The 25,028-nt window shown below is 51.4% G+C and overlaps 2 protein-coding genes across 9 annotated transcripts in view; both read left to right on the top strand.

Annotated features, from left to right (window-relative positions):
• Positions 1 to 116: 116 nt before the first annotated feature.
• DHCR7 (7-dehydrocholesterol reductase) lies at positions 117 to 13,436 on the top strand. Of its 3 annotated transcripts, none has more exons than XM_032153764.2 (9): positions 117 to 214; positions 802 to 926; positions 3,554 to 3,657; positions 4,283 to 4,505; positions 6,139 to 6,229; positions 7,052 to 7,265; positions 9,299 to 9,503; positions 10,439 to 10,570; positions 12,557 to 13,436. In XM_032153764.2, exons 3-9 carry the CDS (start codon positions 3,560 to 3,562, stop codon positions 13,019 to 13,021), a joined length of 1,428 nt encoding a protein of 475 aa, XP_032009655.1. In that variant the 5' UTR covers positions 117 to 214; positions 802 to 926; positions 3,554 to 3,559; the 3' UTR covers positions 13,022 to 13,436. The 3 variants fall into 3 exon arrangements, with proteins under 3 accessions (XP_032009655.1, XP_032009654.1, XP_058295039.1); XM_032153763.2 differs by having other exon boundaries at positions 138 to 224; XM_058439056.1 differs by lacking the exon at positions 117 to 214 and adding an exon at positions 291 to 314.
• Positions 13,437 to 24,604: 11,168 nt separating this feature from the next.
• LOC131383616 (actin) overlaps positions 24,605 to 25,028 on the top strand; it is a 38,387-nt gene continuing 37,963 nt past the window's right edge. For all 6 annotated transcript variants that reach the window (XM_058439832.1, XM_058439828.1, XM_058439830.1 and 3 more), the window contains exons 1-2: positions 24,605 to 24,652; positions 24,898 to 25,001. The gene's annotated coding sequence lies outside the window, so the exon portion shown is untranslated. The remainder of the gene's footprint in view (positions 24,653 to 24,897; positions 25,002 to 25,028) is intronic.

Here is a 25,028-nt window from a genome sequence, read left to right as displayed (position 1 = left end):
CTGCCGAGTGGCGGGCGCGGTGGGCCCGGAGTCAGCTCAGACTCCTCGGCCAATCGCGGGGCGCGGAGCCGCCGGGTGTGCAGGGTCCGCCTCTGATTGGCAGGCAATCGCTGACATCATCCGGGGGCGGGCGCCCCTGCCCTGCTGATGACTCCGGCCCCTGGCTAGAGGGTAGGCGGTGTGGAGCAGCGCGCGCAGGCGAGGCCAGGGCAAGGTGGGTGCAGGTGAGGGGCCGAGGTGTGCGCAGGTGAGGGGCCAAGGTGTCCGCATGTGAGGCCAGGGGAAGGTGTGCGCAGTGGGGGGCGCGTGCCCAGGTGAGCAGGTGCCCACTCACAGGGCGAGGCTGGGTTCAGGGGTGGGGGCGTGCGCGCAGGTGGGGAGAGGGTCCAGCTCACAGGCGAGGAGCTGCTGGGGCTCCGGGGAGGCGGGGCAGAGGTGTGGATAGTCCCCCTCCCCCACGAGCCAGCCCCTGAGGGATGCTCTGTCCCCGCGCTGTCTGGAGCTCCCCCGGGCGAAGGCTACCTGGCTCCGGGGTCGGCTCCTGGTCCAGTGCCGCGCTCCGCGGTGGCGCTTTCTCCTGCTCCACCTGTTGTTCGCCTCCCTCTTTGTCAGTGCTGAGCCAGGCACGGCAGCTCTGCGATGGCACTGGCTTGTCCGCTGCCCTCCCTGACATGCAGCTGTTGAAGCCCTGAGCACTGGACCTTGTGCCTCTTGCTTGACTCCAACTGTGGGCCTCGAGGGTCTGCCCTCTCCTGAAATGTCAGCTGCCTAGGGTCTTATTCATTTTTGTGTTCCCTGCAGGACTTCAGCCGGTTGAGAAGGCTCAAGCAGGCATTTGGAGCACAGGTGTCTACAAACTTTTAAGGGGCAGGTTCAAGAAGGAAAACTTCCCTTCTGCTGTGAAACTATTTGGCAAGAGGCTGGAGGTAAGTGTGTCTCAGTGCCCTGGATCGTGGGCGCAGGCTATGGCTTCACAGCGTTGAAAGTACGGACAGACTGGTCCACCAGCTCTCGAGTGCCAACGACTGTCTGTGCCTCTTGTGAGTAAAATACGACATACCAGGGCACCTCCCCTTTGTCTGTTCCCAGCCGTCTATTGGGAAGGATGTTACTTAGATGTTTATTGCAAAACTCAATGCTTGTGACTAAAGAGCTGACTCCTGGGTGAATGAATTCTGTAATAAGCTAAAAGTACTTCTTAGGTCTTGTTTTAATCCCTTTTGACAACATTCTCTCAGTGGCTTTTTCACACTTTAGTTCTGAGGTTACACATCCCCTGACCCTTTTGCAACTTCCCAGTATTTTACATAATTGATAATGTTGGTCAGGCATTGTCCCCTTGTAGCTTATCCATGACTTGGGGCAAGAAGAATGCCACCCCATTCTACTTAGCCTTCCTGTAAGGCAAGTGTGCATGTGGGTGGTCTGGATTAACACCAGTCAGTGTGGAAACTAGGGATCGGAGGGAGTGGGGGCACTGAGCTGGTAAGTTTTGGCTGGGAAGAAACTAAACTTGTATCTTACCTTGATGAGAGCCTGGGAGAGAGGAACTGTCTAAAGCAAGCTGGCTTGTCCGGATGGCTGTGATCTTGAGATCAGACTCACTACCGTGTCACCTTTTCTCAGAAGTAGTTTTCTTTCATCCACTTTGATTTTACAGATATAAGGAGAGTGACTGGCACTCGCCAGGCTCTATATTCAGTATTTGGGCCATAGAGAGACACGGTCTCTTCCCATCAAGAACTCTTCGTCTTGTTTTGTACATCATAGGAACTTCATAAACTAACTTGTGTAAATTAAGTGCTGGTACTGAAGTTCTCACACTCCATAAGGAAAATGTCTTTTATTGTTGACATTTTTTAAATGAGTGTAAATTTTTATTAAAGTAATTCATGCTCACATTTTAAAAAAAATCAGTGTTAAAAGGCTTCAGAAGAAATAGTCTCTACCACATCCCACATCCAACAGTCTCGCTTGCCAGCAGCAAACACTTTTCATTCTTTTAGCTACTTTTGTGTTGTTGTTTGTACCTACTTGTTTCTAAGTAATTTCCTTTTAGTAACCCTAACTTTGCAAATTTCCTTCTGTGCATACAATAGTCAATCAATAGTCAGAGTATACATCGTTATGACAAAATTACCATTATTCACTGTTGAGCCAAGTAAGGTCCTATAATAATGGCTTGGTTTCTTTTTTTCCTTCCTTATATGACTTTTTATTTTTCCTGGAGTTAACAGTGTCCTTTTTTTTTCCATTTGGTAAGGTTTCTATGCATCTCTCATTCATTTTTTTCTGGGTGCTCTAACTGAGCTGTCACACGTATCAATAATTTTCCTACACATTCAGATGCAACAAAATTCATCATTTTCATTTCCTCTCTTTCCTAGCCATTCATCTTGTACCAATGTGGACTGGTTTCTGGCTAGTCCTGCTGCATAGCTGTCCTCTTGGGACTTGCCCATTCCCTTTTGTGGACATTGCTTCATCAGCTCTCTTGGGTCTCCAGTTTCCTGGATCCTATGTTGTTGTCCTTGAGTAATAGTTCACATAGGAATAGAATTCTAGGTTGCAAAAAGTTTTCCTCAAAATTTTGAAGTTTTTCATCATTGTCTTCTAGAATCCAGCTTGCTGTTGAGAAATCTAAGGCTACCATGATTTTTACTCCTGTTTTTTCTCTAAAAGTTTTCAAGAGCATCTTTTAAAAAAATCTCTGATATTTTAAAGCTTCACAGTTATGAACTTGTTCTGGAAGTGGGGATGTCACTGCTTCCCCCAAATTATAACCATGTAGAGCAGCTGTGGGTACCTAGAGACATTCTGTGTTCTCTTCCCCTTTTTTTGAAGGCTGATTATTGAGGGTCCCATATGGGCCACTGTTCTAGGCCCTGGTAGTAGAACAATGAAGAGCACACACAATTCCTGCCCTTGGGAAGCTTACATTCTAATGAGGGGAGACAGACAATACACACACACAAATGAATACTTCTAGGCAATGGGGAGAGTTACTAAGAAAATAAAGTACCCAGTGGAGGGCCTTGGCAGGGAACCTGGGGAGCAGCTGCTTCAGACTGGCTGGGAGGGAAGATCTCCCCAGGAGGGGACATTTTACATGAGCCCTGAACAAGGACACCTGCAAACGTGCTCTAAGCAGAGGAAGTCCGTGCCGCGGACGACTTAAACTGTGTTCAAGGATGAGTGAAGACCCCTGTGTTCCTGGAGCCAAGGGAGAATAGGGGAGAGTGGTGTGTAGGAGGGAGGCAGGAGCCAACTTGTGCTGTAAGAGGGAGGGGCATTCTGCCATGTTTGGAGAATGAACTGAGACTAGCAAGAGCAGCCGTAGGAAGGTCATGTGGGAGGTGATTGCAGGGTCCAGGGAAGAGAGTCTAAGACAAGATGATCTCTTCCTTGCCTGGAATCTGCTGTCAGGGACAAGGTACCGGGAAGGGGTGCACAGGAGGCCAGACCTGCCAGGCGCAGAGCAGTGGTGGATGCAACAGGGAAAGGTGGTGTCTGTTATTTGAGGGAAACGTAAGCAAGGTTCTCCTTCTTGCAGGGCCCAATGGCTGCAAAATCACAACCCAACATTCCCAAAGCCAAGAGTCTAGATGGCGTCACCAATGACAGAACCGCATCTGAAGGGCAGTGGGGCCGTGCCTGGTAAGGATCTTGCCTGTTCTCCCAGCTAGAAAGTAAAGTGTGGTCTCAGAGCTTTCCAGCCTTTGGAATTGTATGGACCCAAAGGAATGAAAGATCTATTTAAAAAAATTTTTTTTTTTTTTGTCAAGACTAATGAAAGGTAAGCAGTTTTCCACTTTATAAAGTAAGGAATTAGAAAAAGGAACTAGAAATCATGGTCAGTCAACAACGTAGAAAAAAAGATAAAGGCTTAAAGGGCAGCTAGGGCCTTCCCACCACCCTGGAGTATGACCTGTTGTCACAGCTCCCATTTCGCCATAGAGCCATGGGGACTTCGTGCCAGGCAAGTGTCCTCTCCGACCTGGAACTGGGGAAACCACTGGCCTTGGTAGTTGTGAAAGACTCATATTCTGAGCTCTGGGCCTTCCGTGGGGGCCACAGATTGTGCCACCAGTTAACCACAATAGAGCAGGCATGTTGAGTGGCTTCCCTGGCTGCAAGGAGGGCCCGTGCTAGGAGCTAATCCCTTCTCTTATGGGGTGCTGGCAGGTTTGAGCAACAGGTCCCCCACATAGAGCCTCTTAGGGTCCTGGTGGGGCCCAGAGTGGATGGGCCCCAGTGTGACTGCCTGCATCCGTCCTCGCAGGGAGGTAGACTGGTTTTCACTGGCGAGTGTCATCTTCCTACTGCTGTGCGCCCCGTTCATCGTCTACTACTTCATCATGGCGTGTGACCAGTACAGCTGTGCCCTGACCGGCCCCGTGGTGGACATCGCCACCGGACGTGCTCGGCTCTCGGACATCTGGGCCAAGACTCCACCTATAACGAGGAAAGCTGCCCAGCTCTATACCTTGTGGGTCACCTTCCAGGTCAGCAGCCCCTGCCCTGGGGTAGGGGCACAGCAGGTGGGGAGTGTGCCCTCCGGCTGGGGTAGTCCTTCCATTTGTCTGAGACATGGGATCCTGACTCAGGTTGACATCTGGGTTCCCAGGACCCAGCAGGGCATTCCCCAGACTCTGGCGTGTCCAGATTCTTCCTCAGATGTAAGGCAGGAGGCACCTGTCACATTAGTGTTTGATACACCGTCATGGCATGCCTGCATGCAGTTGCTGGGCACGCCCAGCTCTGCAGGGACAAGCTGAGGATAGGAACAAAACCCTGTGGGAGGGCAGTGCTGGCCCAAGGAAGCCCCATAGTCAGCAGGAGTCACGCCTTGCACCAGGTCTGGAAAGGAGCATCTCAGTCCCCAAAGGGACACTCTCAGTCATGAGATGCCACTCAGAGAAGCCAGGGCCGTGTTTCCCCACAGGCAGTCGAGGCAGGTCCAGGATGTCCTCAGCTCCATGGTATCCCCACTGGCCTCCCGGTCCAGAGGGAGTTCCAGGAAGGGGTTGTTGTAAACCTGGCGCACACATGGATGGTGCTGATTGCCTGAACCCCGGAAAAGGTTTCCAGGGAAACGGTACTAGAAAGAGACAGGGCTGGGTTTTCCTTCCTGGGAGGGAGGAAGGCTCAGATCATGATTAGCTGTTTCTCCCCAGGGTCCAAGCTTTTGGGCTCCAGAGTACTCAGTTCAGATCTCTTGGTCCCTTTGAGTGAAAAATGACAGGGGCAGTGTGAATCACAAATAGCCACAAAGCAGGAACCCCCATCTGTCCATCAGTAGATGAATGGACCCACAGAACAGAACACTGTGCCCACCATGGGACACTATTTGGCAGTAGAAGGGAATGAAGCTCTGATGCCACTAGGCGGATGACCCTTGAAGACACTGCTGAGCAAGAGAAGCCAGTCACAGCAGCCGCATACTGTGTGGTGCCATTTATATGCAATACCCAGTACAGGCAAATCCACAGAGGCAGAAAATTCAGTGGCAGCCAGGGGTGGCAGGGACAGGGAATTCAGAGTGACTGTAGATGGGAACAACATTTTCTTCTATGGTGATGAAAAGTTCTGGAATTAGCGATGATGGGTGTACAACCAACCATGTAAATGCGCTAAATGCCGCTGAATTGTGCACTTCAAAAGGGTGAATTTTAGCCGGGTGTGGTGGTGCACACCTGTAATCCTGGCTACTTGGGAGGCTGAGGTGGAAGGATCACTTGAGCTCAGGAGGTCAACACTGCAGTGAGCTATGATTGCACCACTGCACTCCAGCCTGGGTGGTAGAACAAGACCTCATCTCAAAAATAGATTTATATATCAAAAAAAGGAGAATTTCGTGGGATTCTCCATTTTTAAAAGGTGACTGGGAGGGACCTGTGCATTCTCCTGAGGGGCGAATGGAGCCCTGGGGGAGAACGCATTGGCACCTTCCCTGGTTGACGAGTTTATTGTCTCAGAACCCCCTTCAAAACCCACAGCCCAGCAGTTCAAGCTTCCAGGAGCCGTAAGTGCTTCTGGAAGAAAAAGACTATGATTGTGATTCTCATGTTCCTGCTATGCGTCCTCCTTTGCAGGTGCCCTCCATGTGGGGGTGATCAGGCTGCTTGTGTGTTTCAGGTGCTTCTGTACACGTCTCTCCCTGACTTCTGCCATAAGTTTCTACCCGGCTACGTAGGAGGCATCCAGGAGGGGGCCGTGACTCCTGCAGGTAGCCCCCTCCCCTCCACCCTCCCCAGGCTCCCGTTCCCATCCCTTTCTCTCAGGGGCCAGTCCTCCCCAGCGCCGCTTTGTCCGTAAGACTTGTCACAGGATAGAAATCCATTTTGCTTGGAGTTTTCACAGCACCAGGCCTCAAAACCATTGAGGGCAGCTGGGGCCATCCCACACCCAGGTTAGAAATCACTTTCCTGGGTAAGGAGGGAATGGACGGCCCAGCTCCTTCCCAGCCCCATAGCAGGGGATGCACTCGGCCCATGGAGCTTCCTGCAGAGACCACCATGCAGAGACCACCATTTCTCGGGGCTGTCCGTGGGAGACCTTGTCTGTTCATTCCTTGCCATCATTGAGAACCCATGAGGAGCCTGGCTTTGTGCCTCACACGTGGGTGCAGACTGGAAGTGCACCCCGACTCTGCCCCCAGAAGCTCCCTGTTTTGGGGGGTGGATGGGCTGAGGTGCTCCCCAACAATTACAAAGGGGGCCAGGGACACCCGAGGGGCATCCTCACTTGCGTCTGCCCCTCGGCTCTGACCTCCTTGTCAGACTGCGCACCTGTCACTCAGGCTATGGCCAGTTAACGAGATGCAGAACCAAAGGATGGACTCAGCCTCCTCTCCCTCTTCCCAGGAGCAGGCAGCTCCTTGGCCAAGGGTATAGGGGCCTCAGAGATGGTTCCTGGGGCCCCGGACGAGGGTCTGCAGCAGCAGAGGCCTAGAAAGTGACCAGGGCCCCCACCAGGCATGCTTCAGCCCAGCCAAGCGCCTCACTGTGGGCTGGGAAAGCGCCTTGAGTTCTGAATCCTTTGTCTGCAGGGGTTGTGAACAAGTATCAGATCAACGGCCTGCAAGCCTGGATCCTCACACACCTGCTCTGGTTTGCAAACGCTCATCTCCTGTCCTGGTTCTCGCCAACCATCATCTTCGACAACTGGATCCCGCTGCTGTGGTGTGCCAACATCCTTGGCTATGCTGTCTCCACCTTCGCCATGGTCAAGGGCTACTTCTTCCCCACCAGTGCCAGAGACTGGTATGTTCTTAGCAGCGGGTCCAGCCTGATGTGGAAAGTGGAAACTTCACCCCTGGCCTTTCTTGCTGCCTGGGGCAGGTGGTTGTAAAGCCCTGAGCACTGAGAATCCGTGGAAGAGGAGGAGGGGGATGGAACTTGCTTCACCCTGGGGAACATCCTTTCTGAATGTTTGGTGGGTTCTCCAGCCTTGGCAAGAATGCAGCTGAAGATGACCAGGTCAGATGTGGTGGCCAAGTCATTGCCTTTAGGGCTGGTGTGGGGGTAGGGAAGCCAGGAAGAACTTCCGGCTTGGGGCACAGGCAGTCCGTTGCCTCTTTCTTTGGATTAGCTGGTCAGGCCCAAAACAACCTTAGTGAAGAGTCTTCTTGTCCTTGTGGCTTTAATGTAACAGCTTCCCAGGAGAGCCCTGCTGGCTTGTACCATTCCCATGGCTGGACAGTGGTCAGCCACTCATCTGTCTGTCCACTCGTCTATTCACCTGCCCATCTCCGCACCCACCCACCCACCCATCTACCCATTCATCTACCTACTCACCCATCATCCATCCACCCATCACCCCATCCCATTCACCCACCCACCAATGCATCATCCATCCACCTATCCATCACCCACACCCACCCACCCATCATCCATCCATCTACCCTCCCATCACCCATTCGTCCATCTGCCCATCCACCTACCCACCCACCTACACATGTAGCCACCCACCCATCCACCTGCCCACCTCCCCATCCATCCACCTACCCACCCACCCGTCTATCATCCATCTCATCAACCTGCCCATCCACCCTCCACCTCATCTGTCTACCCACCCATCATCTATTTGTCCATCCACCCATCCACCTACCCACCCATCTACATATCCAGCCACCCACCCATCCACCTGCCCGTCATCCATCCACTCACCCTCTCAGACCCTCCTAGCCGGCTCCCTCTGGCTCCCTGGGTGACACTTCTGAACACGCCTGATCCCTGCCACCCTGCACCCCAGCTCAACCCTGCCTATCATTTTTCCATCCACCTGCTCTCCCCATCCCATTCATCCATCCTTCCACCCACTCACCCTCTTATCTATCCAGCCATCCATCATAAACCAATGCTTGGTGGAGTTCTCTTGTGGACAGTTGTAGGCAGTGGGACTTACAGTTCAGTTTGGGGGATCCAAAAAACCACAGTGTGGTTTACACCTAGGCTCTTGGAAAATGTTTCTGGAGGATGACACTTTGTAGCTTGTGTGTTACCAGATAATGAGGCTGGCCTTCCATGGCTCCTGGAAATCATCCTCACCACCTTATAATCATGTCAATGGCTGTAGACTTGGTGTGTTTTGCTTCTTTCTACTTACCCCAGCTGAGGGAACTGGACATGGAAATAGGATTTTCTAATTAATACAGAAATTGCTCTGTGTCCTCAGCCAGCTAGACCTAGTCAGGGTCTCCACAGGGGTTATCTCTGCTGATGCTCTGGCTCTCTGGGGATTGGGGGATTCAGGTAACTGGTCAAAGAACTTGTCCTGCACATGCTGGAAGCCGGGCCCAGGGTGTGTTTGTCATTCTGTATGTTGGCATGATTTATAATGTCATTCACCCATGAGGGCCCACGTGCCCCGAGTTGGCTTCAAACCACGTGCTTGGGTCCCAGAACGTAATCTCAGTGCAACTGAGCCAGTGCTTCGGCTCACCTGTGCCATGCGTCAAGGGCATCTGGAGAAGGGTAGAGAGAAACCCAGGTACCAGCCCGGGGCCAGTCTCCCACCCTTCCCGGGCGCAGAGCAGGTGCCTCGGGGCTTCTGCCTAAGGATGTCTCTGCTGAGCGGCAGCTGAACGCAAAGGAGAGCGAATGAGGGTGCTAGGAACCAGCTGACAAGCATTCCAGCCGTGGTGGTCCCAGCAGCTCGTGGCCAGCCTCTGCCTGGGCGGTCTCATGTTACCCTTTAGGACCTTGGGCCAGTGCTGGGCTCCCGCTAAGCAACGTGGCTTCATCTTGTGAGATATGCTCATCCACTCAATGTATCTTTTATTTATATTTTTCAGCAAATTCACAGGCAATTTCTTTTACAACTACATGATGGGCGTCGAGTTTAACCCTCGGATCGGGAAGTGGTTTGACTTCAAGCTGTTCTTCAATGGGCGCCCTGGCATCGTCGCCTGGACTCTTATCAACCTGTCCTTTGCAGCGAAGCAGCGGGAGCTCCACGGCCATGTGACCAATGCTATGGTCCTGGTCAACGTCCTGCAGGTGACTGTCATGGCTGGAGAGGGTGAAACGCCGATGCCGGCGGGCTCTGGGGAAACCCGCAAGCCAGAGTGTGTTCCCATGACCTTAATCTACCGCTTGTAAAAGAGAGTCAGCTGCCCTCCCCAGGTGTCACCAGGAAGCGGCCAGCGAGCACTTGGTGAAGGAAGCCATCCTTGGGTGCCTGTCTCTGCCAGCCCTGAGAGGGGAGGAGGCAGGTTCTACGCAGCCAGGTGTGGTCCAGGAAGGTCTCCCTTGGGGATTACACCTGGGTAGAATCTGGGGGTGTATGGGAGTTAACCTGGTGGAGTGGAGACAAGAGTGCATGCTCCAGGAACCCCCTGTAGGGAGAGAGGGTAGCAAGTCTGGGACACTCAGGAACATCCCGCATCCTGAGCAGACACTGTTCAGGAGCTCAGAGCCAGGTGAGGCTGGAGGCCTCATGGAAGTCTTCCTCTTTATCTTAAAAGCAGCAAGACCCGGAAAGTGTATGCTGAGCTGGGGTGCAGGGTGGCAGGGATCAGGTGCGTTCAGAAGCGTCACCCAGGGAGCTGGTGGGAGCTGGCAAGGAGGACCCGAGAGGGTGAGGGAGGCCCATCAGGAGCTATGGACATTGCTCAGGCAGGAGGTTGACCTGGATGGGATGAATGTATCCCTTCCCCTCGGCACGTGCCATTGCAAGCCCCGAGAACCTGGGCTGAGAGAGATGCCAGGGCCATGGGCTAGGGGTGGTTCTGAGGACAAGGGCGCCCTTACCCCTGCCCATGACCCAGGCAGGAACAGCCCCAGCTGCAGAGAAGGAACAGCCCCAGCATTGAGAAAGTTGCTGAGCAGCTCCCAAGCACCCCTTGCTGCATCCGCATGGAGTGTGATTTCCCCAAGGCCCATGTGGGCCCCAGGAGGGCCGGGGGTGGTCAGCGGCTGCTTCTGTCTTGCAGGCCATCTACGTGATTGACTTCTTCTGGAACGAAACCTGGTACCTGAAGACCATTGACATCTGCCATGACCACTTCGGGTGGTACCTGGGCTGGGGCGACTGTGTCTGGCTGCCTTACCTTTACACGCTGCAGGTGAGGAGGTGGGCAGGGCCGGCCCAGTGGGGCATTTGGCAGACACATGCTAAGCTTTCTCCTTGCAGAAGCGTCTGTCCTTGGGGGCGCCAAAGCTACTCCCTGTTTCTAGGAAGAAGGGAAGGCCTCTTGTATTAGCCAGCTCGGCCAGCTTGGGCCAGCAGCCAGGGAAGTGGCCTTGAGTATGTCCCTAACATCTGCAAAGTAGGGCAGATGCTGGCTCAGGGCTGGATGGGGCAGTGGAGGTGGAGGTGGGTCAGTGCATGCGCTGGCAGCAGGGGTCCTCTTCATTCCTGCCTCCTAGGATGTGCTGGGCACTGGGGCAGGGCTGACCTGGGAGTTCCAGAACAGTGGGGGGACAGCAAGTGGCCTTGTCATTGACATCAAGCCCCCCACTTCCCTCTCAGCTCAATGAGAGCAGCCCTGCTCTGATTTAGGGGGAGTGCTGGGCTCCCAGGTAAGGTGGCTGCTTGACCAGATGCCACCCGCCCATTTCAAGAGCAAGGAGCCCCCTGGGGACAGAAATAACTCACCCCAGGGCACTTGCTTAGCAGCACGGTGGGGTGGCCTGCTCCAAGAGGCTGTACACAAGTGGAGAGAACCAACGTGGAGAGGATGTGTTCAGGATGTGACAGGCCCAGCGTCACCTGTGGCAGCCAGTCCTGTGAGATGGAGGCGCGGGTGTCCTGGAAAACCAGGACACTCACAGCAGAGAGGGCCAGTACCAGGTGGAGGGTGCAGAGCCCCAGCTGGCCCCACACTCACACCGGGTCCTTGGAGCCCCCACATGGCCCACCCAGCCCCATTTCTCCACCTGGCTGGCTGCAGATCTGCTGGTTCCCTGGTTTTATAAACTCCATTTTCCAAAGATGTGAAAACGTAGCAATAGGCCCTACTATATAATAGCTCTTACTTGCTTTAGCCTCTGTATGTATCTCGAGATGCGTGTACATTTTTTATACTATATTTGTATTAGGCTTCTCCCGAGAAACAGAATCAATAGAGGGGTGGAGGGTATATGTGTAAGAAAGAGATGTATTTTTCATCTCATGTGATTGAAGGGTGACAAGTCCGAGATCTTCAGGGCAGCCTGGAGCCCCAGGGAAGAGTTGATGCTGCGCTTAATAGAAAGCCACTTTTTTTTTTTTTTTTTTTTTTTTTGAGACAGAGTCTTGCTCTGTCGCACAGGCTAGAGTGCAGTGGTGTGATCTTGGCTCACTGCAACCTCCACCTGCTGGGTTCAAGTGATTCTCCTGCCTCAGCCTCCTGAGTAGCTGGGATTACAGATGCATGCCACCACACCTGGCTGATTTTTGTATTTTTAGTAGAGATGGGGTTTCACCATGTTAGTCAGGCTGGTCTCAAACTCCTGACCTCGTGATCCGCCTGCCTTGGCCTCCCAAAGTGCTGGGATTACAGGTGTGAGCCACTGTGCATGGCCAGAAGGCCACTTTTTAGCAGATTCCCTCTTCTTTGGGGAAGGTGGGTCTTCTGTCTCTTAAGGCCGTCAACTGATTAGATGAGGCCCACCCCCATTGTGAAGGGTCATCCGCTCTGCCTGGTTGACTGATTCACATGTGAACCCCATCTGGAAAATGTCTTTACAACTAGGTAGTGTTTGACCAAATATCTGGGAACAGCGGCCTGGCCAAGTAGACACATTAAATTGACCATCACAATATTAAATTCAGATTATATTTTTCATACTGTTACATATTTGATGTTTATACTATATGTCATATATAGGGGGTATATACACACACACACATACACACACAGACAGGTAGAAGGCAGGTAGAGTTACTCATTTAATGCCCACAACAGCCCTCGAGGTAGGTGCTTTTATTCACAGAAGAGAACACTGAGGCAAGGCATGTGTCAGAGGCACAGCTGGGGTTTGACCCCAGGCCGCCGGGGCCGCGAGCCCACGCTCCTGTCCTCTCCCTGGGCAAAGCACCGCTTGACCCCTTCCCCCTCGCCCCCCAGGGTCTGTACTTGGTGTACCACCCCGTGCAGCTGTCCACCCCGCACGCCGTGGGCGTCCTGCTGCTGGGCCTGGTGGGCTACTACATCTTCCGGGTGGCCAACCACCAGAAGGACCTGTTCCGCCGCACGGATGGGCGCTGCCTCATCTGGGGCAGGAAGCCCAAGGTCATCGAGTGCTCCTACACGTCCGCCAACGGGCAGAGGCACCACAGCAAGCTGCTGGTGTCGGGCTTCTGGGGCGTGGCCCGCCACTTCAACTATGTCGGCGACCTGATGGGCAGCTTGGCCTACTGCCTGGCCTGCGGTGGCGGCCACCTGCTGCCCTACTTCTACATCATCTACATGACCATCCTGCTGACCCACCGCTGCCTCCGGGACGAGCACCGCTGCGCCAGCAAGTACGGCCGGGACTGGGAGCGCTACACCGCCGCGGTGCCTTACCGCCTGCTGCCTGGAATCTTCTAAGGGAGCGCCCTAGGGAGAAGCCCTGCGGGGCTGTCAAGAGCGTGTTCTGCCAGGTCCATGGGGGCTGGCATCCCAGCTCCAACTCTAGGAGCCTCAGTTTCCTCCTCTGTAAACTGGAGAGAGCCCGGCACTTGGCAGGTGTCCAGTACATAATAATGCTCTGTTCCTTGCTTTTGCCTTCAAGGGAATTCTGAGTGTCCACCACTGCCGTATTGCCAGCACAGACGGATTTACTCTAATCAGTGTCCCTGGGGCAGGAGGATGACCCGGTCACCTTTACTAGTCCTTTAGAGACAATTTACCTGTATTAGGAGCCCAGGCCGCGCTGCACTCTGCCCACACTGGTGAGCAGGAGTCTTCCCATGCCCTGTCATTAGGCTGCATTTACTCCTGCTAAATAAAAGTGGGAGTGGGGTGTGCGCGTTATCCATGTATTGCCTTTCAGCTCTAGATCCCCCCTCCCCTGCCTGCTATGCAGTCGTGGGCGGGGCCCGTGCACTGTTTCTTCTTGGTAGCGTGCACAGTGTTGAACTGGGACGCTGGGGAGAAAGGGGCTTTCATATCGTTTCCTTCCTACTCCGGCTGCATAGCTGCCAGGGGTGCTCTGCCTGGAGTGTGCAGACTTCAGAGAGGTCCCAGCACCGGCTGTGGCCTTTCAGGTGTAGGCAAGTAAGCTCTGCTCCCCAATTCCCTGTGAGCGCCCACCCTCTCGAAAGAATTTTCTGCTTGCCCTGTGACTGCACAGGCTCTGGCTCGAGCAACCCAGGGAACTTCACCCTCAAGGGCCTCCCATGCCTTCTCCAGCAAGGAGGTCTCAGTCCCAGCCTTGGGGGGGCACCTCCTTTTCCGTGCTTTCTTACCTGAGGCATTCTCCCTCATCCCTAGGGTGTTGTGTAAAACTCTTTTTAAACTTTATGCTCCAAGTAGAGTTCATCTTTATATTAAACTTTCCCTGTTCAAATAAGTGGCTGTGTGGTTTCTGACTTGTGAACGGGCCTGACTCATGAATGGGCCTGACCACAGGTCTGACTGGTGCACGTGGGCTCTGTTTCTGGTATGAGAAGGGATGTCTGAGAGAGACGCTTGGGTCTCGGCGTCAAAGCGTTGGGTGCCAGTGGGTGCGTGGCGCCACCCTGCCCCTCTCCCTCCCATGTCAGCCCTTTGCTGGGGCCGTTTTTGGGTTGAATGTGGAGAGTGTTCCATTTCCCCAAGGAGATGAAACCAGGCTTGGCCACCTGCCCCCAGCAAGTGAATGAAGAAGCCAGAAAGAGTGCCAGGTTTGTCTTGCACCTGGAGAAACAAGAGAGTTTCACACAGGCAGCCCAGTGCCCACGCCAGGGCAGGGGGTCAAGCTCAGAGTGGCTTCATTGCTTCACATGAGAATTGGTCCCACAGCCAGGCTGCCTCCCAGACAGCCTGGAGGGTATCAGAACTGTGACCCGCCCAGGCTGACTGCTGAGCCCTGGTGTTTGTGCACTGGTGCCCCACTGCTACCTTTTTGAGGATATGGGCCTGAGGGGTCCCGGGCATCTGTGCTGGACACACACCACAAGAGTGATTCAAATGCTGGGGAGACAGGAGCACACTGCCCTGCATGGCTCTGAGCGGAGTGGACCCTGCCTTTCCTTCCCAGATATTGCGTAAATTCATTTCACAGAGGCTGGGGTGTGGTCGCCGTGAGCTCAGATCTGGGCCTCCCTGCCAGCGTTGGAATCCTGGCCCCAGCATTTAAGAGCTGTATGACCTTGAGGGGACCTACCCTCTTAGTGTCTCAGCTTCCTCTTTTGAAAGATGAGGGTCATTATTATCTTCCTGTCTTGATGTGAGAAGGGCTTTCCAGGCCAATTTGGTGGGAGAGCTCTCGGTTCAGATGTGGACCTGCCTCTCTGAATTGGCCAAGGTTTGCTTTTGGTTTGGTTTCTGTTTGAGCAGCTTTGCGCTGGGCTGCAAGTTCCTCTTCCATGCACTGTGCATTTGTACAATGGGTTCTCCAGATGCAAGGCTATGGCCCAGGCTCTGTCCCACCAGACACGTCTGTCTTCACTCATCCCCAGATGGAGCCAGCTTCTCTCTGGGCGAGAACAGGGTGACCCGGGAGCTCAGATTAGACAGTGCCAGCCTCTCCCATTCTCCAGGTACAGAGAGCATTCTGTTCCCAGTAAAGCCACAGCGCCTGATCCCTGGGAAGCTGGCCTGGCCTTTGCCCCCTTCCAGAATGAAGGATGGCTCGGACCAATTGCCAGGGCCATCTGACCTGTGCTTTACAGGGCATGGCACTGCCCTCTGATAAGGGGCAGGCATCCAGTACCCCAGGACAGTGTCAGTGCAGGAATCCAGTGGGCACATTCAGAGAGGCTGTTTTCCCATGAGTAGATTCAATCCTGATACACCCCACCCTCCCCAACCTCAGCCTTCGAAAGCAAGGCGAGGCCTTTCTCAGAAACCACCCTGCTTGCTGTTGGCTGCAGCAGATCTGCTTTCTGGTCCACATTTAACAATCAATTACTCAACACATATCTCTGTCCTGGGAGGAGCTGGGGAGATTGCAGGCACTGTCTTTGATGGCACAGCTGACTTCTTGGGAAACTGAGGCCTGGGGTTTAAAGCAACTCACCCCAAATGACAGAACTAGCAACTGGTAGAGGCTAAATTTAAACCTAAGGAGGAGAGGTAAAGGGGCAATGTAGGTCACAGAGTACAATGTTTGGGTTAGACAGGAGAATAAGTTTCTGAGATCTGTGGCACAGCATGGTGGGTGACCACAGTTAGGAATGTATTATATATTTCAAAATTGCTAAGAGTAAATTTTCAGTGTTCTCATCACGCCCACAAAAATACACAGGTGAAGTTATGGATATGTTAATTAGCTTGATTTACTCATTCTACGATTTACACATGTATCAAAACATCACATTGTACCCCATAAATATAAACAATTATCAATTGAAAATACCAATAAAAAATATAAATGACCAATGAAGATCTGAAAAGCTGTTCAATTTTCCTAGTAATTAGAGGGAGGAAAATTAACATCATGTGATCCTTTGGCAAACTTTATCGCAGCAGTAACTCCCAGCATCACCAAGGTCAACAAGAAGCCAGTGTTCTCCTGAACAGCACGTAGGAGTTCCGTTCATTCAGGTCAAGAAATTTACCCCGAAGAAATCAAGGGAGGAGGAATGTTTCGATAACAATGTTGGTACAAGTATGGTTTATAATAAAGTTTTCTGCTGGGTGCAGTGGCTCACGCCTGTAATCCCAGCACTTTGGGAGGCCAACGTGGGCAGATCACTTGAGTTCAGGAGTTTGAAACCATCCTGGGCAACATGGTGAAACCCCATCTCTGTAGAAACCATTAAAAAATTAGTTGGGCGTGGTGGCACATGCTTGTAGTCCCAGCTATTCAGGAGGCCGAGGCAGGAGGATCAGCTGAGCCTGGGGAGGTTGAGGCTGTAGTGGACCGTGATTGCGCCATTGCACTCCAGCCTGGGCCAATAAAGCAAGACCCTGTCTCAAAAAAAATTAATAAAGTTTTCATATGAAATCTATACATAAAAGGATATATACCAAAACATAAACATTAACACTATTCATAGCTGCACAGAGGAGGTAATAGATAGTGGTTTTTTCTGTATTTTTGATGAATGTTATTTTTCAGTAACACTTCTGCAGGATTATAGTAGAGGTGAGGAAGGCTGCTTGCACCTGGACAGATACAATGCATTTGTTTTTAATAAACTAGACCTTCCTGCCCTAAGCAGGTCAAGGAAGAGGAGGAGGACTTCTGGCCAGGAGCAGGGTTTCCACGCAGGCACTGGTGCCACCGAGGGCCGACTGGGCTTGGTTTCACCGCATTGCCTGCAGGGAGGGCTGTTTCAGGAGCAGGAGTCAGCCCTTCTTGTCTGGAGGACTGTCGGAGGTGGGCGTCAGTGATAGCGACAGGAGGCAGACAAATGCCCAGCAGAGAGAGGCGGATCCCCGGTGAAGCCCCACCTCCAAGTTGAAGACAGTTTAAAGCCTGAAAGCCAAGCTATCCTTGGACCGGACTGACAACTTGTCTTGCTGTTTGGTGCACTTCCCTCTGATGGATCCCCACCCTTCACCTATTTAACATATACCCACCTTTTCCTAATTGGTTTCCCACACTGTCGTGTCCACCTTTGAGTGGCATCTTTGCTTTAACCTTTTTTTTGTTTGTTTGTTTTTGAGACAGAGTCTCGCTCTGTCACCCAGGCTAGAGTGCAGTGGCACAATCTCAGCTCACTGCAAACTCTGCCTCCCGGGTTCAAGTGATTCTCCTGCCTCAGCCTCCCGAGTAGCTGGGATTACAGGTGCACAGTTTTGTATTTTTAGTAGAGACCGGGTTTCTCCATGTTGGTCAGGCTGGTCTCGAACTCCTAACCTCAGGTGATCTGCCTGCCTTGGCCTCCCAAAGCGCTGAGATTACAGGCATGAGCCACCGTGCCCAGCCTAGTTTTAACCTTTTTCTGCATACTCACAAACCAATCAGCATGCACTCCCCAACCTGTACCTATAAAGACTCCAGATTCAGTCAGTAGAGGGGAGATGGCCTGACTTCAGGGAAGATGACCTGCCCTTCCCAGCCCCTCTCTAGCTCCCCTCTCCACTGGGAGCTGTATTCGTTGCTCAGTAAAATTCTCAGCCTTCACCATCCTTCAAGTGTCCATATGACTTCATTCTTCTTAGATGCTGGGCAAGAGTGGGACCCACCTAGTGTGGGTACCCAGAAAGGCTGTCACACTAGCCCTTTTTCCTTGCCAGCGGAGGGCAGCCACCCCACGTGACAAGGCAGGGGGACAACTGAGCTGCTAACACACCACCATCCACAAACGGCAGAACTAAAGGAGCACTGTAACGCTGCCTCTGGGGCTTTGGGGTCACAGGCACCCTCACCCAGGTGCTGCAACACGCCTAGTCTGGCCGCAGGTCCTGCATGGAGCTTGCTCCTGCGTCTGCACCTGGAATGGCTGGCCAGATCCCACACTCGCTTGCTCATGTGCTCCCTCCCACAAGGAGTTGAGCACAGTGAGCTGAGTAGACGGGGCGCCCCTTCTGTGAGTCTTGTGAAAGGACCAAGAAAAACCCTGCATTATCAGGAGAGGGAACGTCAGGCCACAGCCCGGCCAGATTTTCTGGTCAAGAGGCCTCATTGAGGAGAACATTCCATGCAGACTTGAGATCTAAGTCCCCTCTGTGTGTTTATTTCATCAGGATGGGCAGATTATTCTCCCTGAGTGCCTCCTCAGCTCACGGATCACTCTTGCCCCTTTCCCGAACCTTGGTCTCCAAATGTGTTAGGAAATCTGGACGTTACCTGGGAAGACCAAGACCGCAGTGACTGGGAGCTGGGGACGGGATGGGTCTGGCTTTTGGAAACTCAATGCCCCACATTCAGCAATGACCCACAGATGTGGACCAGCTCTTTGTTGTCCCAGGAAGTGGGCAGGGGTGGGGGTTTGCACAGGGTCAGTGTGGTCACCTGGACACACAGGGAAGCTGCAAGATGGCTGTTAGCAAGAGGCAAGTACCAGGCGAGACCACCTGGCTCACAGCTTTAAACACCTCCATGGCTTGGTGACTCCAAGGTTTCATCTCCAGCCATGCCTTTGTCCTGAACGCCGCTCATGAGTCCACATGCCTCCTCTGCACCTCACTCAGCATCTGAAAGGTGACTCGACTTCACACCTCAATCAGTCCTGACCTTTCCCCATAAATGTCAGTTGCTCTAACCGAAAACCAGGTATCATCCCTGACTCCCCTCTCTCATGCCACGTTCCATCAGAGGGCAAGCCTGTGGCTGTGCCTGCAAAATGTCCAGGATCTGACTGCTTTCCATTTACCAAGTGCCCCCGTCCCAGCCTCTGTCCTCTCTCAGCCCCAGTGCATGTCTCCCTGCCTCCTGCCCCCCGCCCCCAGTCTGTTCTCGGCTCAACAGCCAGACTATCCCATCAAAATGTGAGTCACATGCTGTCACTCCACTGCTCAGAACTTTCCAAGGTCTTCTCATGTTGCTCAGAATAAAAGCTAGGGTCGTTCTGAGGGTTTCAGCGGCCCTGTGGACTCTCAGACCTCTCCTGCTGCTTCTTTCCACATTGACACAGCGATAACCATGCCCGCCACCTCCCTGGGCCTCCGGCACTGCTCCACCTCAGTCAAAGCCCAGCTAGAATTATTGATGCAAATCCCTACAGCCAAGATCATCAAGACATCAACTGCCAAGCTTTCTGGCCAGGGATTTCAGTTGTAGAACTGTTTGCAACACTTAGCTGCAATGGAAGTGCCAATTCTGGAACTGGTTTCCGTGTTGTTGGCTCACTTCTTCTTACCCCTGAGCACACTTGGAAGGCTACAGACTTAGATAAGTGAGGAGGAGGCGGGAGGCATTTGAATTACATGGTTATTATTTTTTTCTTTACCTGGGAGTGAACTCTACTCTGTCTTGAGAAAGAATTCTTGACTTGCCTTGCAGATGAGAAATGCTGCCATGGAGGCTGAGTAGAGGCAGGAACAGCTGCCTTCCCTTTAAGACTTGGAGATGACCCTGGGGAGGGCAGCAAAGGCGTCTGCAGAACCATCTGGGCTGTTTCCCCCTGGACAGGAATGCAGGGAGCTGAAGGCAGGGTCACCATGGCCCTCTGTACCTTGGAATACACTAAGATCTCCAGGGTGTGGTGGTCCTATGCCCACACATCCCACTGTTAGGAGTGTCCTCACAGTTATATCCTGCCATGTACAAAATGGCTGCAAGTTCAAGGCTGTGCATTGCAGTGTCCTGTGCAAAAAACCGTGAGAAGATCAGGAACAAGTTATGCAAATCAACAGGTGACTGGTTAATTAAGTGCATCCACATGATGGAATGTTATGAAGCTCTCAAAAAGAATAGGGCAGTCAACTGATGATGAATCACATTAACTTAATAAGGAAGAAAAACCACTTTATTATAGCAAATAGATGGAGAAAAAAGGACACTAATTCATGATAAAAAGTCAAAGACATCCTTAGAAAACCTACAGCTAGCTTCATATTTAATGATGAGATATTGGATTCTCTCCCCATAAGATCAAGAACATGGCAAGAATGTTCACTGCCACTTCTTCCAAATTACGTTAGAGATCCTAGAGATTGCAATAAGGCAAGAAAAAAATTTAAAAAGACATAGATTGGGAAGAAATAAGTAAATTAGCACAATTCACAAGATTGTTATGTAGTAAAGAGTTAACACAACAGGCCCTAACTACTCTGTTTGGAAAGGCCTGCCTGCAAGGTAGGCCCTTGAGTGGCATCTGGGAATTTAGATTTGGGTAGGGTTCTCACCACTCTAATAGATAAGAGTAGCTCACTGTGCCTAGACTGTTGGTACAAATAGTATGCCTTTTGGTTCACTTGCTTTCCTTCTGGAGGTCTAGAATTTTGACACATGCCAAGCAGAGGCTGGATACGGTATAAGGCCAGCACTCCTGAAAAGTCCTGGCTGCTTAATCTCAAATGTGCTTCCTGATTGGTAACATGTCACACATATTGTCACAACTTGTTGCTGGGAAAATTAAGCATGTCCTGCATGACCCCGCTGGGAGAGACCCTTTGAAGTTTATGCCTGGTCTCCCCCAGACTCTGCTCTCATGCACCTTTTCCCTCTGCTGATGTTGACTTTTATCCTTTCCCTGGAAGCCGCAGTTTTCTGAGCCTTCTTAGTGAATCATCAGACCTGAGGGTGGTCTTGACCGTCCCCCACAATAGTTATGCAGAAAATCCTAAGAAGTCTACAAAAAAAGCTACTAGAACTAATAAGTGAATTTAGTGGGGTTGCAGGATACAAGGTCAATATCAAAAATCTATTTTATTTCTGTTCTTGCAAAAAAGTAATCGTACCAATTTTTTGATAACATTTACTATGTTGAAAACACAGCAGACTTAGAATGAAATTTTAATTAAAAATATGGAAGACTTACTGTATTTTGGAAACCACAATTATTTCTGAGAGAAATTAAAGAACAGCTAAATAAATAAATGGGTGTGCCACGTTTACATATTGGTGATGTGTTTACATGCTGGTTACGTATCGGACTGGCGATACAGCACCATTTCAACCAAGTGAGAAATGAAGAATCTTTTCAATGAAAAAATTAGCAGTTAAAAAAACAATGAAAACTTTTGAGTCATATAGATACCCAAATGGAGAAAAATGAATTTTGACTCCAACTCGTATCATTTACAAAACTGAAATGGATTATTAACCTAAATGGAAAAAGCAAGCCAATAAAATCTGTAAAAAATATATAAGAAAATGATCTTGGTCAGGCAAAGATTTTCAAACAGGATGATAAAAAGTACTAACCATAAAAAAAAAGGAAAAAAGTGGACATTGATGAAATTATAACTTCTCTTCATCAAAAGAAAATGCTACAAGAATGAAAAGGCAATTCACCAAGAGGGGAAAGTTATTTGCAATGACGCTTTCATCCTCTGGAGGACTCACATCCACATTATATTATGATGGTGCAAACGTAATTGCGGCTTTTGCTACTTCAATAACAAAAACTGCAGCTACTTTGGCACCAACCTAAAATAAGGGGGTCTTACAAACCATGGAGAAAATGACTGGCACGCTGATGCTTTTAAGATGAGAAAGAGGCTTGGGCAAAATGACCAATGTATGTGAAAATATGCTCAACATCATTAGTCATCAGGAAAATGCAAATTAAAACCATAGGAGCTACTGCATCTCCACCAGAATGGCAAAGAAAAAGGCTGACAAGCCTGTTGTAGAGATGTGTTCTCTGGTTGCTGATGAGGTGCACGTGGGAACAACCCCTTGGGGAGATTGGCAGCATCTCTTAAAGCCAAGCGTTCATGTACCCTATCAGCCAACAACCCTACTCCTGGGAGTGTTCTCAGGGATGCAACCTTCATGCTCACCAGAAGGCATGTGCAAGAATATTCATAGTGACATTATTTGTAAATAGCTAAAAAAAGAAAAAAGAAACAGTTGGCAGTAGCCCAAATACCAATCAGCGGTAGAATGAATAATTTGAAGTACAGCCCCACAGTTGGAAAAATGCATGGCAACTGAAAGAAACCAAGAAAGCAGCAATGGCTACATCCAGCAGCATGGCTGAGTCTGCACACAGGATGTTGAGCGAAGGAAGCAGACCTGAGACTGTGTATACCGCGTGAGTCCCTCTATATGGTGGCCAAGGGCAGGAAGGACTTACTATTATAATTAAAGACAGAAGCGTGTTTACCTCCAGGGACCGTGGAGCTGGGTGGGGTAACCTAGCTGGAAGGGAACAGGGCGCTGCCTTGAGGGCTCATGAAATATTCTGGGCCTTGGTCCAGTTACTCAGGAGTAGGCAAATGTGAGTCATCCCTCTGCACCTGAAATGAATGCATTTCGTGTCTGTAGATGGTATCTTTTCATTAGGAAAGGAAGAAAGCCAGGCAGCTCATGCAAATGCACCTGCCGAGGATGAGGCTGGGCTGGGACCAGAAGCACAGGTGTGGATAGGGGCCTGTAACAAGAAAGCTGTAAGGGGGTCTCCTGGAGGGAGATGCTGATGGGAGAGCAGCGGCTGCAGTGGCTTTTGTAGATGCCCTCTGGGTGCAGAAGAAGCTGATGGAGGACAGAGCCCCTGAGCAGACGACAAAAGTGGGAGCTTGGAAACCTGGGCCCCTGGCGGTGACCAGCATTTACTGCCCCCTGACCAAGGGTGAGGCCCTCATCTCAATCCTTGCTGTACAGTGACTCGGACTCCCTAAGATAGGTGGGCCTCATGCTTGCCATTGCTCCCACTTAACAAGGAGGGGACAGCAGTGCCAGGTCTCAGTTTTGTCCAGTTCACAGCAAGTGCAGAGCCAACATCCTTATTGCCCAGCACTAGAGTCCTCATGCTTAAGCACAAAGCTGTTAAGTTCTGTCTCCCACCACACTCTTTCCTTTCTTTTTTTTATTTTTGAGATGGAGTCTTTCTCTGTCACCCAGGCTGGAATGCAATGGCATGATCTTGGCTCACTGCAACCTCCACCTCCCAGGTTCAGGTGATTCTCCTGCCTCAGCCTCCCGAGTACCTGGGACTACAGGTGCATGCCACCACACCCGGCTATTTTATTTTTTAGTAGAGTTGGAGTTTCGCCATGTTGGCCAGGCTGGTCTCGAACTCCTGACCTCAGGTAATCCGCCTGCCTCATCCTCTGAAAGTGCTGGGATTACAGGCATGAACCACAGCACCCAGCCACTCTTTCCTTTCTTTATGAGGCAGGATCTTGCTCCATTGCCTAGGCTGGAGTCCAGTGGTGCAATCATGGCTCACTGCAGCCTTGGCCTCAAACTCCTGGGCTCAAGGGATCCTCCCGCCTCAGCCTCCTGAGTAGCTTGGGCTACAGGTGTGTGCCACCACACTCAGATAACTTTTTAATTTTTTGTAGAATCAGGGTTTTGCTATGTTGCCCAGGCTGGTCTTGAATTCCTGGCTTCAAGGGATTCTCCCACCTTGGCCTCCCAAAGTTCTGGGATTACAGAAGTGAACCACAGCACCTGGCCCACACTCGTGCTTATAGCCTTGTGTCTCTTTTTTTCTGATAGAATTCTAACAGTCCCAAAGCTCTGTCCTCCAGACCCTAAGCACCTAGGGCAGCAAATTTGGAGGAAAAAGAGGGTTTCCCAGTTGAGTCCCAGCGATGACGGTCAACATCTGGTTGGCCATCACATGATGTTCATGGAGGTGGCCTTAGGAAGTGGTCCCTGACATATGGAAGTGAGGATGTTAAAGTCCACTACTCCAGCAGGGTGTGGTGGCAGGCATCCATAGTCCCAGCTACTGGGGAGATTGAGGCAGGAGAATCGCTTGAGGCCAGGAGTTTGTGTACAGCCTGGGCAACATAGCAAGATTCCATCTCAAATTTGTTTTCATGTGAACGACTCCATGGAGGCCCCCTGCATTCACCTGCCGACTGGCAGAGACAGTGCCATCATGCCCCTCAGTCAGGCTTCAGCAGTCCTGACTACCTTCTGTTTGCACAGCCTCAACTGTCAGGTTGAAATGTGTGGCATCTCCATGCTGAGCTGCCCCGTGTCCTTCCACAGCTGCCTGTTGCTGTCGTTTCAGCCCAGGTAAATGTCCCGCCCACATAAGTGAGCTGCATCTTCCTCTGCCCTTGCCTTGACCCAGCCAGACGACCTGGACCCTCCTTCTGCCTGCTCCACGTGTGCGGCTACCTCTCCTGTATCCCCAAGATACCTCCCACGCCTCCCCTACTCAGAGCTGAGGGCAGGGATGCCCCATACTTCGAGCTCTCTCTTCAGCCTCCCTGTTTCTCAGCCATCCTGGCAAAAGTCTTAGGGCCTCCGTTGTCCTTGGTAGGACAGATCCCTGGAAGTTCTCACACTCCAAAACAACCATAAGGATGGAGATAGATAAAGTAGAAACATGAGCATAAAAGCAAAAAGGTAATATTCTGGGGCGGCTGCTGCCACTGACTGATGCCCACACAGTGTGGGGCCCCTGAGGTCACGGTTGTGTTACAGCACAGTGGCATTATTGCACATGATGGTGGCCTGAGCCACCCAGAAGAGGCCACCTGACACCCAGCATCCCTGCTCAGTGAGGCAGGAAGGTTTGTAATGCCCTTTAGAGATCTTGGTGCATTTAAAAACATCCTGCTCTATCTAGTTTTTGTTAACTGGGTTATTCAGTTATAGGGAATGATTCATTCTCTAATGAAAAGAGCAGAAGTGTTGTGGGTGGGTTGCATTATAGGTGATTTTCAAACAGTTCTTTGTTTCAGTAGCTCTGGTTTGGCCTAGATGTTTTCACTGTTTAAGTCTTTTAGAATCTTTTTTTTTTTTAATTTTTAAATAGGAAATGAGAACATCCCCGAGCAAGACCAACAATTGCTGAATAAACACAAACCCCCTTGAGAATCACGCCAACAGGTGCTGCCTCTTCACCTGGGGATTGCAAAGGTGAGAGGGGAGGCGAGTGCCTCCCGG

The sequence above is a fragment of the Hylobates moloch genome, unplaced genomic scaffold (genome assembly GCF_009828535.3).
Source record: "Hylobates moloch isolate HMO894 unplaced genomic scaffold, HMol_V3 SCAFFOLD_5, whole genome shotgun sequence".
Classification (NCBI taxonomy): domain Eukaryota; kingdom Metazoa; phylum Chordata; class Mammalia; order Primates; family Hylobatidae; genus Hylobates; species Hylobates moloch.
This window is presented reverse-complemented; position numbering and strand designations above follow the sequence as displayed.